General features: G+C 44.3%; 1 protein-coding gene across 6 annotated transcripts in view; it reads left to right on the top strand.

Annotated features, from left to right (window-relative positions):
• LOC137546932 (SH3 domain-containing kinase-binding protein 1-like) overlaps positions 1–16440 on the top strand; it is a 516647-nt gene that overhangs the window by 433418 nt on the left and 66789 nt on the right. For all 6 annotated transcript variants that reach the window (XM_068269991.1, XM_068269992.1, XM_068269993.1 and 3 more), the window contains one exon: positions 12502–12609. In XM_068269991.1, the coding sequence (XP_068126092.1) occupies positions 12502–12609 (108 nt within the window). The remainder of the gene's footprint in view (positions 1–12501; positions 12610–16440) is intronic.

Raw genomic sequence — 16440 nt, 5'->3', positions numbered from 1 at the left:
TTCCCTACTGGAAAATTATCCAGTCCTTTAACTTTATGCAGTACATTTATGCAGTACATTTCCTTTCACAGCCCATAGTCTGCTACAGTGACAGTAGGTGGAGAGTAAATTGCTTTTACCTCTCTGTACTTCTTGGTGTGCGTCTATACTGTGAGTGGAAGACGGTAAAGGACAAATAATTGTCCCTGTAAGTGCATGGTAGAGGTATGAGGTGTCCTGACTTCTCTATAAGCCCCTTTCACAAACATCTAGCCAGGGCCAGGTATCATCAGTACTGCCTGCTCTGTCAAATCTAGAAATACAAAACATTCCTTCTAAAAGCCACCCACTTACTAACTCCAGCTTGTAAAGTGGAAGACTGGTTTTCCTCTCATTTCCTGCCTTCTGCTTCAGGACTCATCCCTCAATGTGTGGAATATGATCTGCTGTGTGTCCACCTCTGATTATCATTATTATGGATTTATACAGCACCATCTTCCATAACGCTGTACAATACACAGAACATAGTACATACAACTGATTGGACAGTGAGAGGGTTTAGAAAATACACAACTGAACAGCTCAGCTTGAACATACATACATAGAGGTGGAAGATAAATACACACATTACAGAGCAGTACTCAAACACTATAGGAGAGATGTATGCCCTTTCTAGCTTACACTCTAAGGAGTTAAGGGGTAGAAAAAAATAAGTCAAGCAAGCTATTCACAAGGTAATTACATGGTGAATGTTGACGGGATAGAGTGGGCGTTGCTAGCCCCAAACATCAGTGGCACATGCCACAGATCTATTCTGGCGTGCCCATGAGGTCCCCCAGGCAGAGTCGGAGCTGTGGAGCTTCTATGGGGGCATGCTGGGAGCTGTAGTGCCTCAATGGCCGATATGCTGGGTGCTGTGGTGTCTCTATGGGGGTATTCTGGGTGCTGTGCTGCCTTTATGGGGGCTTGCAGGGAGCTGTGGTTATTCTATGGGGGCATGCTGGGAATTGTGGTGCCTCAATGGGAAGCCTGTAGGAAGGGGTCCACTAAAAGGTCAGGGAAGGCAATGGAGGGACAGCCAGACAACCTGGTAGCAAGCCAGTTCCCCAGCAGAAAGCCAGACCATCCAGCACAGAAGCCAAGTAACTATGCCTATTTATGTTTAAGTAACACTGCCTATTTATGTGATATGCTGCATTTATTTATTTATTGTAGTCATTTATTGTAGTCATCCAACATTTTGCTGGGCAAGCCTACTTAGACCGCTGATAAGTTCATGTAAATTTGGCTCCACCCATGACCACACCCACATTCTGGTGTGTGGCCATACCCATTTTTTGTCTGGAGTGCCCAAAAGTGCCCTGGTTCTCTTAGCAATGCCAATGGAGTGCTTTAGGTAAGACTGTATGCCTTCCTTTAGATGTGGGTTCTTAAGTTGTGCTTAACGATAGTAAGGGCGGGTGAGCGCTAAACAGGTTGTGGAAGGGAGTTCCAAATGAGGGAAGAAAATTGAGAAAAGTTCTGTATGTGGTAAAAAGAGAAGCTGTACCTAGAGAATGATGAGAGAAAAATGCTGTCCTCCATAAATGTGGTTTGATTTATGGAGGACAGCAGAGCGCAGGGGGGCCTGGGGGGGGGGGGGGGCAGTATAGTAACAGAGGCTGGTCATTGCATGCAGAACCAGCCTCTGTGTCCTGATGGCATTCTTAAAACCCACCTCGTGTTCCCTTTAAAGAGAATCTGTACTGTCCGATTTGTACAATAAAAAAAATATGAATCGAGTCACTGTAATCTCCTGGATCCCTCTTTTCCGTCGCCGACGCTCCCCGACACAATCCTGGCTTTTAATCGCCAGTTTTAGGCAGTGTTTACCAACAAAAAACATGGCCGCTAACCAGGAAGTGATGTTTGTGTATGTATATACAGTACAGACTAAAAGTTAGGACACACCTTCTTTATAAAGAGTTTTCTTTATATTCATGACTATGAACATTGTAGATTCATACTGAAGGCATCCAAACTATGAATTAACACATGTGGAAGTATAATACACAGGCCCGTTTCTAGGGCCATGCGGGGCGTGCCGCCGCCCGGGGCGCTGTTGGGAGGGGGGCGCTATAATGAAGGGGGGAGCCGCGGGGAGGGCAGCCCAACCTCTCCCTCCCTCTCCTCTCCCGGGCGCCCTCCGTGCTCCCCCCTCAGATGCAGAGTCCGTGAGCAGGCAGGAAGCGCTGTTTACAACTCACCTGCCTGGCTCCAAGCGCTGCTCTCTCGCCGCCGGTCTCCTCTCTCTGTATACATACTGATACACACGCTGCTTCCTGTTTAGCCGGAAGCAGCATGTGTATCAGTATGTATACAGAGAGGAAAAGACCGGCGGCGAGAGAGCAGCGCTTGGAGCCTACAGGTGAGTTGTAAACAGCGCTTCCTGCCTGCTCAAGGACTCTGCATCTGAGGGGGGAGCACGGAGGGCGCCCGGGAGAGGAGAGGGAGGGAGAGGTCAGGCTGCCCTCCCCGTGGCTCCGGCTCCCCCCTCCATTATAGGGGACAGCTACCTATCTAAACTATCCTGGGGGCACCTACCTAATCTAACCTACGCTGGGGGGCAGCTACCTAATCTAACCTACGCTGGGGGGCAGCTACCTATCTAACCTACATTGGGGGGCTGCTACCTATCTAACCTATACGGGGGGGCACCTACCTAATCTAACCTACGCTGGGGGGCAGTTACCTATCTAACCTATCCTGGGGGCAGCTACCTAATCTAACCTACGCTGGGGGGCAGCTACCTAGTCTAACCTACGCTGAGGGGCTGCTACCTATCTAACCTACGCTGGGGGGCACCTACCTATTTAACCTTTACTGGGGGGCACCTACCTAATCTAACCTACACTGGGGGGCAGCTACCTATCTAACCTACACTGGGGGGCAGCTACCTATCTAACCTACACTGGGGGGCAGCTACCTAATCTAACCTACGCTGGGGGGCAGCTACCTATCTAAACTACACTGGGGGGCAGCTACCTAATCTAACCTACACTGGGGGGCAGCTGCCTATCTAACCTACACTGGGGGGCAGCTACCTAATCTAACCTATACTGGGGGGCAGCTACCTATCTAACCTATACTGGGGGGCACCTACCTAACTTATACTGGGGGGCACCTACCTAACCTATACTGGGGGGCAGCTACCTAATCTAACCTATACTGGGGGCACCTACCTATCTAACCTATACTGGGGGGGGGGGGCAGCTAACTAATATAACCTATACTGGGGGGCACCTGTCTAATATAGCCTATACTAGGGGGCAGCTACCTAATCTAACCTACACTGGGGGGCACCTACCTATCTAACCTATACTGAGGGGCACCTACCTATCTAACCTATACTGGGGGGGCAGCTACCTATCTAACCTATACTGGGGGCACTTATCTAACCTGTATTGGGGGCACCTACCTAGCTAGCCTATACAGGTGGCAACTATACTGGCTACCTATATTGCAGGCACCTACCTAAATAACCTATACTGGGGGCACCTACCTATCTAACTATGCTGGAGCAACTATTCTGGCTACCTATATTAGAGGCACCCACCTAGCTAACCTGTACTGGAACACCTACCTATCTAACTTATACCGGGGGCGCCTGCCTATCTAACCTATACTGGGGGCAACTATACTGGCTACCTATACTGGAGGCACCTACCTGGCTAACCTATAGCGGGGGCAACTATACTGGCTCACCTATGCCTGTTTTTCGAAGGGGGTAGGAGGCGCCCGTACAGTGTATTCAGTGTTCCCTTTATACAAAGAGACTCCACTTGATGAATGGTTAGGAGGGTTTATTTAGCACAATAGACAACGCGTTTCGCGGTCCAAGCCGCTTCCTCAGGTCAATTACAGGTGCAGGCACACAGATGACGATGGGATGCGGGAACTTCTTCCTTATTTTGGAGAAGCAGGAAGACTTTTCCTCTCACCCGGATGTCATGGGACATCCGGGTGAGAGGAAAAGTTTGTATAAAGGGAGCACTGAATACACTGTACGGGCGCCTCCTACCCCCTTCGAAAAACAATCCTGTATTACCCCACGCGTGGGGTCCTTCACGACTAAAGAGAAGTGAAGACTTTTTCTAAGGAGCAGCGACCGACTACCATAAAGACCGAGTGGGGACGGGACTTCCCCACACGCCTATACAAGTGGTTGCCTTAAAGCAACCTACACTTGTGAGTATAATTTACTCGTAATTTTAATTCCTTTATCTGAAGGTAATACACCATAAGGGCTCCTGGTACCCCTGCGGTTTTTTTCTTTTCTTTTCTTCACTATCAACCAGATCACCTATGCCTGGCTACCTATCCTGGGGTACCTATTCTTGGCTACCTATACTGGGGGGACCTATACTAAGTGCTACTAGACCTGGCTAACCTATACTGCGGGCACCCATACTTTGCTGGGGGGGGGCGCAATCTTTACACCCTCGCCCTGGGTGCATTTTAGCCTAGAAACTGCACTGATAATACATAACCAAAAAGTGTGAACCAACTGAAAATGTAATATTCTATGTTCTTCAAAGTAGCCACCTTTTGCTTTGGTTACTGCTTTGCACACTCTTGGCATTCTCTTGATGAGCTTCAAGAGGTAGTCACCTGAAATGGTTTTCACTTCACAGGTGTGCTCTGTCAGGTTTAATAAGTGGGATTTCTTGCCTTATAAATGGGGTTGGGACAATGTTCATAATCATGAAAATAAAGAAAATTCTTTGAATGAGAAGGTGTGTCCAAACTTTTGATCTGTACTGTATATATACAGTGGGTTGCAAAAGTATTCGGCCCCCTTGAAGTTGAAATTTTGATACATTACTGCCACAAACATGCATTAATTTTATTGGAATTCCACGTGAAAGACCAATACAAAGTGGTGTACATGTGAGAAGTGGATCGAAAATCATACATCATTCCAAACATTTTTTACAAATAAATAACTGCAAAGTAGGGTGTGCGTAATTATTCAGCCCCCTGAGTCAATACTTTGTAGAACCACCTTTTGCTGCAATTACAGCTGCCAGTCTTTTAGGGTATGTCTCTACCAGCTTTGCACATCTAGAGACTGAAATCCTTGCCCATTCTTCTTTGCAAAACAGCTCCAGCTCAGTCAGATTAGATGGACAGCGTTTGTGAACAGCAGTTTTCAGATCCTGCCACAGATTCTCGATTGGATTTAGATCTGGACTTTGACTGGGCCATTCTAACACATGGATATGTTTTGTTTTAAACCATTCCATTATTGCCCTGGCTTTATGTTTAGGGTCATTGTCCTGCTGGAAGGTGAACCTCTGCCCCAGTCTCAAGTCTTTTGCCGTCTCCAAGAGGTTTTCTTCCAAGTTTGCCCTGTATTTGGCTCCATCCATCTTCCCATCAACTCTGACCAGCTTCCCTGTCCCTGCTGAAGAGATGCACCCCCCGAGCATGATGCTGCCACCACCATATTTGACAGTGGGGATGGTGTGTTCAGAGTGATGTGCAGCGTTAGTTTTCTGCCACACATAGCGTTTTGCATTTTGGCCAAAAAGTTCCATTTTGGTGTCATCTGACCAGAGCACCTTCTTCCACATGGTTGCTGTGTCCCCCAGATGGCTTGTGGCAAACTGCAAACGGGACTTCTTATGCTTTCTGTTAACCATGCCTTTCTTCCTGCCACTCTTCTATAAAGGCCAACTTTGTACAGTGCACGACTAATAGTTATCCTATGGACAGAGTCTCCCACCTGAGCTGTAGATCTCTGCAGCTCGTCCAGAGTCACCATGGGCCTCTTGACTGCATTTCTGATCAGCGCTCTCCTTGTTCGGCCTGTGAGTTTAGGTGGATGACCTTGTCTTGGTAGGTTTACAGTTGTGCCATACTCCTTCCATTTCTGAATGATCGCTTGAACAGTGCTCCGTGGGATGTTCAAGGCTTTGGAAATCTTTTTATAGCCCAAGCCTGCTTTAAATTTCTCAATAACTTGATCCCTGACCTGTCTTGTGTGTTCTTTGGACTTCACGGTGTTGTTGCTCCCAATATTCTCTTAGACAACCTCTGAGGCCGTCACAGAGCAGCTGTATCTGTACTGACATTAGATTACACACAGGTGCACTCTATTTAGTTATTAGCACTCATCAGGCAATGTCTATAGGCAACTGACTGCACTCAGATCAAAGGGAGCCCGAATAATTATGCACACACCACTTTGCAGTTATTTATTTGTAAAAAATGTTTGGAATCATGTATGATTTTCGTTCCACTTCTCACGTGTACAACACTTTGTGTTGGTCTTTCATGTGGAATTCCAATAAAATTGATTCATGTTTGTGGCAGTAATATGACAAAATGTGGAAAACTTCAAGGGGGCCGAATACTTTTGCAACCCACTGTATATATATTAAAAACACACACACACACACACATACACTAATATGTGTGTGTGTGTGTGTGTATATATATATATATATATATATATATATATATATATATATATATATATATATATATATATATATATATATATATATATATATATACAGTATATATCATCTTACAGTATACTACAAGTTTTTATTACATAGTGGATTCTCACAGTTTCTGAGCATGTGACAGGAAGCTCCCTCCCCTCTCAGCCTCACAAACTGCTGAAACTGAGAGCAGAGAGTGAGGAGTAAACAAAGCACACAGAGCCTGCAGGGGGCGTGCATAACTTGTATTCATTACAACAGAGGCAGCCCATTCCTGCCTGGGTCGACAAAGCTTGACAAAGAAAAGAAGATTAGATATATTACAGAGACAGTGCAACTAGAAAAGGCTGCAGTAATCCAGACCACATTAAAACAGGTATAGGAATTTATAGGATAGAAGAAATAAGGCTGAAAATTTTGTTACAGGGGCCCATATGCAATTCACTTTTTCTCCTGACTTTACTCCTAGGAGATAATTTTTCATCTTCAATTTAAAATAACTTTTTAGCACTTTGCAATGGAAAAGGTACAAACAAGTAGGTGGAAATTACTATCAAAATTATTTTTAGTATTTGTTTGCTTGCTGGTGGTTTAACCACCTTAGCGGTATGGACGAGCTCAGCTCGTCCATTACCGCCTGAGGGTGCCGCTCAGGCCCTGCTGGGCCGATTTGGATGAAATAAAGAGCAGCACACGCAGCCGGCACTTTGCCAGCCGCGTGTGCTGCCCGATCGCCGCCGCTCTGCGGCGATCCGCCGCGAGCAGCGGCGAAAGAGGGTCCCCCCAGCCGCCTGAGCCCTGCGCAGCCGGAACAAATAGTTCCGGCCAGCGCTAAGGGCTGGATCGGAGGCGGCTGACGTCAGGACGTCGGCTGACGTCCATGACGTCACTCCGCTCGTCGCCATGGCGACAGGAGAAGCCAAACACGGAAGGCTGCTCATTGCGGCCTTCCGTGTTACTTTTGGCCGCCGGAGGCGATCAGAAGAACACCTCCGGAGCGCCATCTAGTGGGCTTTCATGCAGCCAACTTTCAGTTGGCTGCATGAAATAGTTTTTTTTTAATTTAAAAAAAACCCTCATGCAGCCGCCCTGGCGATCTTAATAGAACGCCAGGGTGGTTAAAAGACATTTTATTTACAAGTTGTGAAAATATCACCTAGGAGAAAACTCAGGTGACAAAGTGAATTGCATATGCCCCAGAGTCTCTTTAAGGCTAGAGCAGGCTTTCCAATGGCCAGCTGGAGTGGATTGTGCAGTATCCGGTTTGGTGGTCTATTGTGGTCTGTATAGAGTTAGAAGTGGATGCGGTTCATATATAGGCTTCTATCATAAACACAATCTGATTGTGGGGATCTAATTAACATGTATAAATACGTCAGAGGGCAATATAGAAGCTTGCCGGATGAGCTTTTTGTCTCTAGGCTTTCACAAAGGACTAGAGGACATGATCTGCGCATGGAGGAAAAACATTTTAGCCATTTATTTAGGAAAGGGATCTTTACAGTAAGAGTGATTAAGATGTGGAAAGCATTGCCACAGGAAGTATTTATGGGAAATTCTATATCTGCATTTAAAGGGTGCTTAGATGCTTTCCTTGCGTTGAAAGACATCAATGACTATAATTACTAGGTAATGCCCAGTGGTGGGGATCCAGGGATTTTATCTGATTGCCATCTGGAGTCAGCAAGGCATTTTTTTCCCTTTTGGTGCTAATTGGACCATGCCTTGTAAGGGTTTTTCGCCTTCCTCTGGATCATCAGGGATATGTGAGGGAGGCTGGTGTTGTACCTTATTTTCTGGATGAACTCGATGGACATATGTCTTTTTTCAACCCAAATAACTATGTAACTGTAATTAACATGCAGGTCAGGACTTTGTGTTCCATGGACCCCAATGGATCCACTGCAAAATGACATTTGTGAATAGATCCTATTAAGAATATAAGATTGACATGTGTATTTTGTGAACCGTAAAACAGACAAAAATTGTCTGTTTTTCCACTTGAATGTCAACCAGGGCTAAGAGCTTTGTTGGTGAGAATTAGAATCTTGAATGGTATCCTTTGTCTGAAAGGCTGCCAGTGGGGGGACTGGCAAAACTGGAAGGAAAAAAACATTTTCACTTCTGATTTAAAAAAATGAGGCCAGGTGGGAGAGAGGAGGGTTGGACAGGTTAGATAAACAAACACAGCAAGTAAATTAAAGCAGATCTCTAGGATTTTCCAAGGCCGTGAAAGCTTTCCCCAGAAACAAATAATATTAATATTTGTTTTCTTTATTAGTATCTTATTCCCAGTGTTGAATACAATGATAACACTTTCTCTCTTCCAGGGAGATGTGTAACTTCCATGGCTAGGGATGTACTTCTTGCAGTGCTGAGAGTGGGAGGTGCGACTAGACTTCTAGAGTACCAGACCTTGCTATGCAGTATAGGAAATAGAAGAGGGTGTTGTGGTCATTTGAATGCTATATACATCACAAAAATAATGTACAGTAATTGTAAAGATTCTTAAAAAATAGCATTACTTAAAGGAGAGTTTATGTTCTTGGTCTTTGAAAATCCTTGAGATTAGCTTTAAATGTGAAGCTTTATACGTAACTAAAATGATTCCAAATACCATGAGCTATGTGGGCATTCCATTTACTAAAAGTAGTCATAGTGAACCATACTGCATTCAATCACATGTCCCAGCCACCGGGTCTCTCCACTGACATCATTCCTTGGATCCACTTGACTACTTTTACATAACTATATAATCTATGTGAATGTTATTAACTAATTTGCCTGTCCTTACCAACTTAATATCTCCCAACCTATTTGTTAAAAGCCGAGCTTAACTTTAAGTAGGTGGGATTTCAACCAGCAATGGAAAAATAATAATTGGACATGTAGGCAGCAGTTTTGGATAGTCAATAATCGCCAGCAATTCCAAAAAATTCTTTACCAAGGTATTTAAATGGTGGATAACACACTAGAGCGATTGCGATTAGGGCTAATCTCAAGACATGCGGCACTTTGGGCGCGTGTGCCCTCCAAGAATTCAAGGGCTGCAAAATCGCTTTTGTATTATTTTTAAAAGCAATCTTGAAGTAATTTGGTTACTTCCGATTACCGGCTGCAAAAAGCTGCATCAAAGTTAAAGAGCCGTAGATGCGGAATAGATTCCAACTACTGCGGTCCAGAGACGGTAAAGGTACACACATAATTGTTGGCTGAGACGTCCAATGATCATGTGTGTGTGTACAAAGGCTGCCCAATCAATCATGCTCAGGTGTCGTTAAGGATCTTTTAAGCCAGATCCTTAACGGCTTCCAATGCTCAAGCAGGACCAATCATGTTATTTCCAGTAACTCCACCTCAAGCAATCTGCTCTGTCGTGTGCCGCTCGTTGTCACTCTGCCCCCTCCATAAGCAACAAAACACATCGCTAGCCTAAAGGGCTGTACAGCACCTGTCCCGGAATTATTGCCCAATGTTTCCTTTTCAGATCCCCCAATGGGTGACAGTTATCGCATGTGTGTAAATAGCTTTAGGTCTTGTCAGCCTGGGCTGTCTGTGGTTGTCATAAGTAGGAACTGGGAGCCTGAGAACAGTTAGTTTAGATAACACTATTTTCCTGTTTGCGGCTGAAAGTCTGAAAGTGGTAGATCATGCTGGCTGGTATGTTCTCTGCTTAGCTGTGTACTCTGGCTGGTATGTATTCTGCCATCAATCAGGCATCATTCCTCTCTATTCTGTTAGGGCCCATTTCCACTTGTGACGCACGCTTCTGCGAGATGCACGGCGTTACCTCCTGGTGTGCGGCTACGCAGATGAATCCCATCAGCCATGCAAGGCTAGGATTCGCAGCCTCCCACACCATTTCGGATGGTAATGTCGGCCAAATCACTAGCGCAAGCAATTCGGCCGGTGGCGCCATTCTACCCTATGGCAGAGTTTCCCCGTGCAATTTGCCTGCAGGGAAACTTGGCGGATTCAGGCCCTTAAGAAGGAAGCAGCCACTGGTAGTGGTGTACTGTGGCTGGAAAAATGTGTGGTGTGTGTGGCTAGGAGTGTGTTTGTGTGTGTTTTGGGGTGGGGGAGTGGAAAATATAGCTATCTAAAGTTTTTTTTTTTTTACCCCTATTGATATCTTCTTGCTGTCTGTCCCGGAGATCTAAAAATATCCAAACATCTTATGTTTGTGGGATATTTGCATTTAGCTCAGATTATTTTATTTATTTTGTTATGTTATACATAAATATAAATCCTGTTTTAAGTGGCTCTTTTTAATGTGTTATATATAAATTGCTTTACTAAAACAAAGATTGTAGAACTGCAACATCAGCAAATCTATGAGTGGAAGAGTAGACTTTCTTAATGCTAATTAAACCTAATTGGGTGTAATTTCCCATAAAATGTGCCATTATGGTATATTACAAACCAGCTGAAACATTGTAATGTCATTCAGACGCACAATAACAAAGGAAGCTCTGTAGAAGCCCTGCAGTGGTTAGCTTTAAGCAGTTAAAGTGACAGTGTACACCGTTCTTTATGTTCTGAAAGTTGTAGAAATAAAGCCTAAGCTTGGTTTTTGCCCTTGCTTTGTGCTGCCTAATCTATATATCGCAGAGATAAAACAAATGTTGTCCTAAATCATAATTTGGCTCATTTGCAAAAACTGTGGGTCCATAGAGCTGGTACCAGACGTCAGCTACTTACAATTCTGAGCGGACAAAGACTTGTCAGAAATGGAAGGAATTGCTGTAAGAAGAAAATGGTGAGCTTCTGAGAGGAACTGATGGCGAGGTAACTATGTAATATTCATTTGCAGGGACATTGTGTGTTTTTTTTAAATCATTTTACTTGGTTCCATTTCACGTTAAGCACTTGAATTTGGTGGACATATTATTCATGTAGTTATACATTTGGCTGAAAAATAGATTTTTCAAGTTTTATCTGTTAAGCCGGGTACACACCATGCAATTTCCTGTCAGATAGATGGGTCAAATTGATAATTTACGACAGGTCCGATCTGATTTCCGATTGTCTTTCTAATCGATTTGCATAGAAGTGGTCAGAAAATCGATCAGAAAAACGATTGGAAATCCAATCGGATCTGTCTTGACCAATCTGTCTGATGTGAAATTGCATGGTGTGTACCAGGCATCAGATCAGTGACATTTGTCATCTGTTACATAAAGTGATGACCTATCTAAACACTCAATTCATATATAATCAGGTAATCCAGGGGCGTAACTAGAAATCACTGGGCCCCCCTGCAAAACTTTGGATGGAGCCCCCCTCCCCCCTCGCTTTCTGCACCGGTAAACTGAGAACCAATCTTAATCAGTTGGCTAGTGCACATTACAATGTGTTTTCCCCAAGCAGATACAAACAGACAGCAGTGGAGCACTGCAGACATTTTCTCTATCAATTACATTCACTTCTGTGATAAAATGTGCATGTAGAACTGGCTCTGCAGACTTCTCCAGCATCACTACAGTACGCAGCACTTGTGGAGGGTTAGAGAGGTTGGGGGCCGGGTGCTGCATACAAGACCCTGCTGCACACTGAATAGGGACTGTCTACAAATCTTTGTCTACAAAACTTTGTATGATTCATTATCAGTGGCTGAGCAGATGCAGTCATTAGAACAATTGTGCAGAGAGCAGAACGTTTTTTTCTCTGTGGCGTTAGTTGTCGTCAGTCTCTCAGGACAGGGAAAAGAAGCTTCTCCCCCCCACAGGGCCTCCTGTGGCTTCTGGACCCCCCTGCGGCTGCATCCCTTGCAGGGTCTATTGTTATGCCCCTGAGGTAATCCTTTCACAGCATGGTTGTTGTGAGTAATCTTTGCTGTTCTACATAGGAATCAAATGTGAAAGAAGATATCTCTTCCTGCATGACCAGCATTAGACTCGGTGGAGCCTGGCAGTTGGAAATGCTACCTTTTTTGTTCATGTTTTCACAGGGTTTACTATATGTAATAATGTAACCAATCAATTGCCTGCAGTAGATAGGCCCACTGTAACACAGTGTCTATTTCTTCCAGGATTGCGTGGATGCAGGTTGGTGGGAAGGAGAGGTCAATGGCAGGAGAGGAGTATTTCCAGACAATTTTGTCAAGCTAATTCTTCCTGACTTGGAGAAAGAAATCCATGTAAGTACAGTACACAAAGGTAGTTAGTGATTATTATTGTAACTATGATTCTCTAGCTTTGTGACTTGTGTGCAGACATGCTTGTAGCCATTGGGCAGATTAATAACCTTAGTATATATAGTGCCTATATTAATCTTTATGATTGTTTTCAGCACACTAAGGGCTTGATTAACAAAACGGTGTTAACTGTTAGCACGCTGTGAAAAGTGCTTCACGTGAAAGTTTGCGTGATAACGGTTATCGAGCATTCGCACGTTAACGCAAATTTTCGCACGGTAACAGTTGCGTTCACGCGATAAATTTGTGAAAACACACGAAAAGCCGTGCTAACAGTTAGCACAGTTTTGTGAATCAAGGCCTAAAGGTGCACATTAAGATAACATTTTATGAAGGATTATTTATTTCTATCAGAAAAATCAGCCGATTATTTCCAGTTTAATAAACTCATTGACTCAAGAATTATACTAATAATGAGCCCCTAGAGGTGCCCACTTTAAAGGTGTACAATCTTTTTTGTCCAATATTACAATTTCTGTGTAATAGACTGCCTAAAGTATCCATTCAATATATTCACTCAGTGTACTCTTCTACTGTATAGATTTGGTAAAATTGGACAAAAAAGATTGGCCATTAGTGGCCATTATTAGATTGGGCATTGTCATTAGATTTGTAGCTTTACAGTTGTCAGTTAACCTATTGCCACGCCCTCTCCCTTACTTACAATGAAGAGTGGTGCGGAAGACTGCCTTCTAGCCACACCCTCTCCCCTACTTACAATAAAGTGGGGTACATAAGACTGCTTTCTAGCCACACCTTCTCCCCTACTTACAATGGAGATTAATACGTAAGACTCCCTTCCAGCCACCCCCTCTTACCTACTTACAATGGAGAGTGGTACATAAGACTTTGTTCTAGCCACACCCTCTTCTCTACTTACTATGGAGAGTGGTATGTAAGACTACCTCCTAGCCACAGCCTCTCGCCTACTTGCAATGGAGAGTGGTATGTAAGACTGCCTCCTAGTTACACCCTTACTCCTATACTTATAATGGAGAATGTTACATAAAACTGCTTTCTAGCCACACCTTCTCTCCTACTTACAGTGTAGAGTGGTACATAGGAGTGCCTTCTACTCACACCCTCTCCCCTACATTCAATGAAGTATGATACATAAGACTGCTTTCTAGCCAAACCCTCCTCTCCCCTACTTACAATAGAGAGTGGTACATAGGACTGCCTTCTAGCCACACCCTCTCCCCTACTTGAAATGACATGTGATACGCAAGACTGATTTCTAGCCACACCCTCTCCCGTGCATACATGGAGAGTGGTACATAGTACTGCCTTCATAGCCACACCCTCTCCCCTACTTGAAATGAGGTGTTACGTAAGACTGCTTTCTAGCCACTCCCTCTCCCGTACTTACATGGAGAGTGGTACATAGGACTGCCTTCTAGCCACACCCTCTTCCCTACTTGAAATGAAGTGTGGTAAGTTTGATATGTAAGACTGCTTTTTAGCCACACCCTCTCCTGTACTTACATGGAGAGTGGTACATAGGACTGCCTTCATAGCCATGCTCCTCCTGGAATCAGTAATTAAGATGTGACCAGTCTACAGCCGGAGCCTTGGTGCAAAGTCGGTATATGGAATATATTCTGCATTTCTGGAAAATATACACAAATGAGAGAGATATGGAGGCTGCCATATTTATTTCCTTTATTGCAATATAAGTTGCCTGGCAGCCTTACTATTTGGCTGCAGTAGTGTCTTAATCACACCAGAAACAAGCATGCAGCTAATCTTGTCAGATCTGACAATGCCATGTGTCAGAAACTCCTGATATGCTGCATGCTTGTTCAGGGCCTATGGCCAAAAGTATTAGAGGCAGATGATCAGCAGGATAGCCAGGTAACTGGTATTGCTTAAAAAAAATATGGCATCCTCCATATCCCTCTCGCTACATTTGTCTTTTAAGCGCTCATTAAATTGTTTCCATGCTGGAAAGCTGCAGCAGTTCTACTGAGTGAATTGTTGCTGGGAGCAATGGATTTAGCAAGTGTGCTGTTCCTGGGAGAAGAGATAAAGCAGGAAGTCCCATTACACCCGAGGGCCATGCAGTTGCAGTCAGTGTCAGGACATCACAGCTTGTGTTACACTCATGAAATATATTGAGAGGTAAACACAAATTACAGCTGTTAAAAAGCAGCAGAAATCATCCAGGCCTGAGGTAATAAATGGAGTGTTGGCCTGCAGCATGACGTCTGCCTGTCAATTTAACAATGGCTTCCTAAAATAGGCCTGACCAGACCTCGGAAATCATGAGTGAAATGGCAGTAATTACAGAGTTCCTATTTAATTCACTGAAGGCCGGAATTGACACCCACCAATGTGGGTCAGATGAAGTCATCCATTATAGTGAGTGAAAGATCTCTGGCATAATAGCAGACATGGCTGCACTGAAGGATGCAGATGAGACCCCTGAGAGCTTTTTAACACATACAATCAATTTTTACTTCCCAATAACATGCTTAGCCAGTAAAGTCATGTCATGCATGCCGCAATTGTTCCTCCTTTGTCTTTCTGCCTAGAAATACTGCTGCTCAACTGTCTGTGTATATCCAAGATAACAACCTGACCTGTTACCAGTTCATAACTAGCCAGGAAATTAACTACAATAATGTATGTTTGAATATTGGTTTTAAAACATTACATTCAAAAGTCCCACTTTTGACACCGGGTGGACACAGTGTACATGGGCTTATGTGTGTGCAGACTGTCAAAAGTGACACTGCCGACCACCTCGTTTCTTGGCCGCTACATGTATTTAATAAATGTGTAGGTGGACCACCACTACGGTGGCCAACAGACTATTAGGAAATGAGTATGTACAGTATATGTACAGTATGTCCACTCATTCACTTTTCACTTCAGTGGAACTGTGCGAATCTGCAGTGGCAGCTGGATGCAGGTCTAGATGGGGCATAACTACATAGTAGGGGACCCCGGAGATTGAGCCCCCCACCTCCATCAGTGGGGATGGCAGAAACTAGGGGGGCTCAGTGCTGTTGGTATGCAAAGCAGCAGCAGAGAGTTATACGGTGGTTATATGGCAGTAATACAGGTCCTCTTCACTCCCCTTCAGCATATAGGTGCCCTGCAGCCAGCTAATCACTATGCGGCTATAGTGATTGACTGACTGCATAGCACTTGTACGCTGATGGGGAGTGAAGAGGACCTGTATTGCTGCCGGGAGCAGGTAATATTAAATGCCCTGCTGCCACTCTAGATATCTCCCACAGGACCAGGCCCTCCAAGCCATCCTGTCAGGGGTCACGGGAGCCATTGTCACACCCGTAGGTCTAGAAGTGGAATGTTGCACACGTTTGTTTGTACACTGCTGCTTGCTTAGTGCTTACGCAATTGTGGCAACACCAAGGCGAGGGCTTGCAATTTGCAATAGATTAGTAAATTTTAATAGTAAATTGGGATCCAGTTTACCCAGCAATAGCACATACATAGATGAGAGTTAAAAAAAAAAACCAACATATAACAATTTGTATTTCTTCCCTCATCTTATAAAGTCAAATCTAATACTGGGAGTAAGTGAGCGAACTGTGTATTGCGTTTTAAATTATGCAAGATAAACACCTAAGATTGCCTGCCCTTTCCTATTGGCGGTAGCGTAATCGCAGGGGAATATTATACGCAATGTAAATATGCACCTGCAATGCCTCAGAAGATCTTTCATCAGCAAACGCATTAGGATATGTAAAAAGCACATTAGCCTGTGTTAGTGTATGCAGCATTCATATTTATTTCAGGATTATA

The sequence above is a fragment of the Hyperolius riggenbachi genome, chromosome 2 (assembly GCF_040937935.1).
Source record: "Hyperolius riggenbachi isolate aHypRig1 chromosome 2, aHypRig1.pri, whole genome shotgun sequence".
Lineage (NCBI taxonomy): Eukaryota > Metazoa > Chordata > Amphibia > Anura > Hyperoliidae > Hyperolius > Hyperolius riggenbachi.
This window is presented reverse-complemented; position numbering and strand designations above follow the sequence as displayed.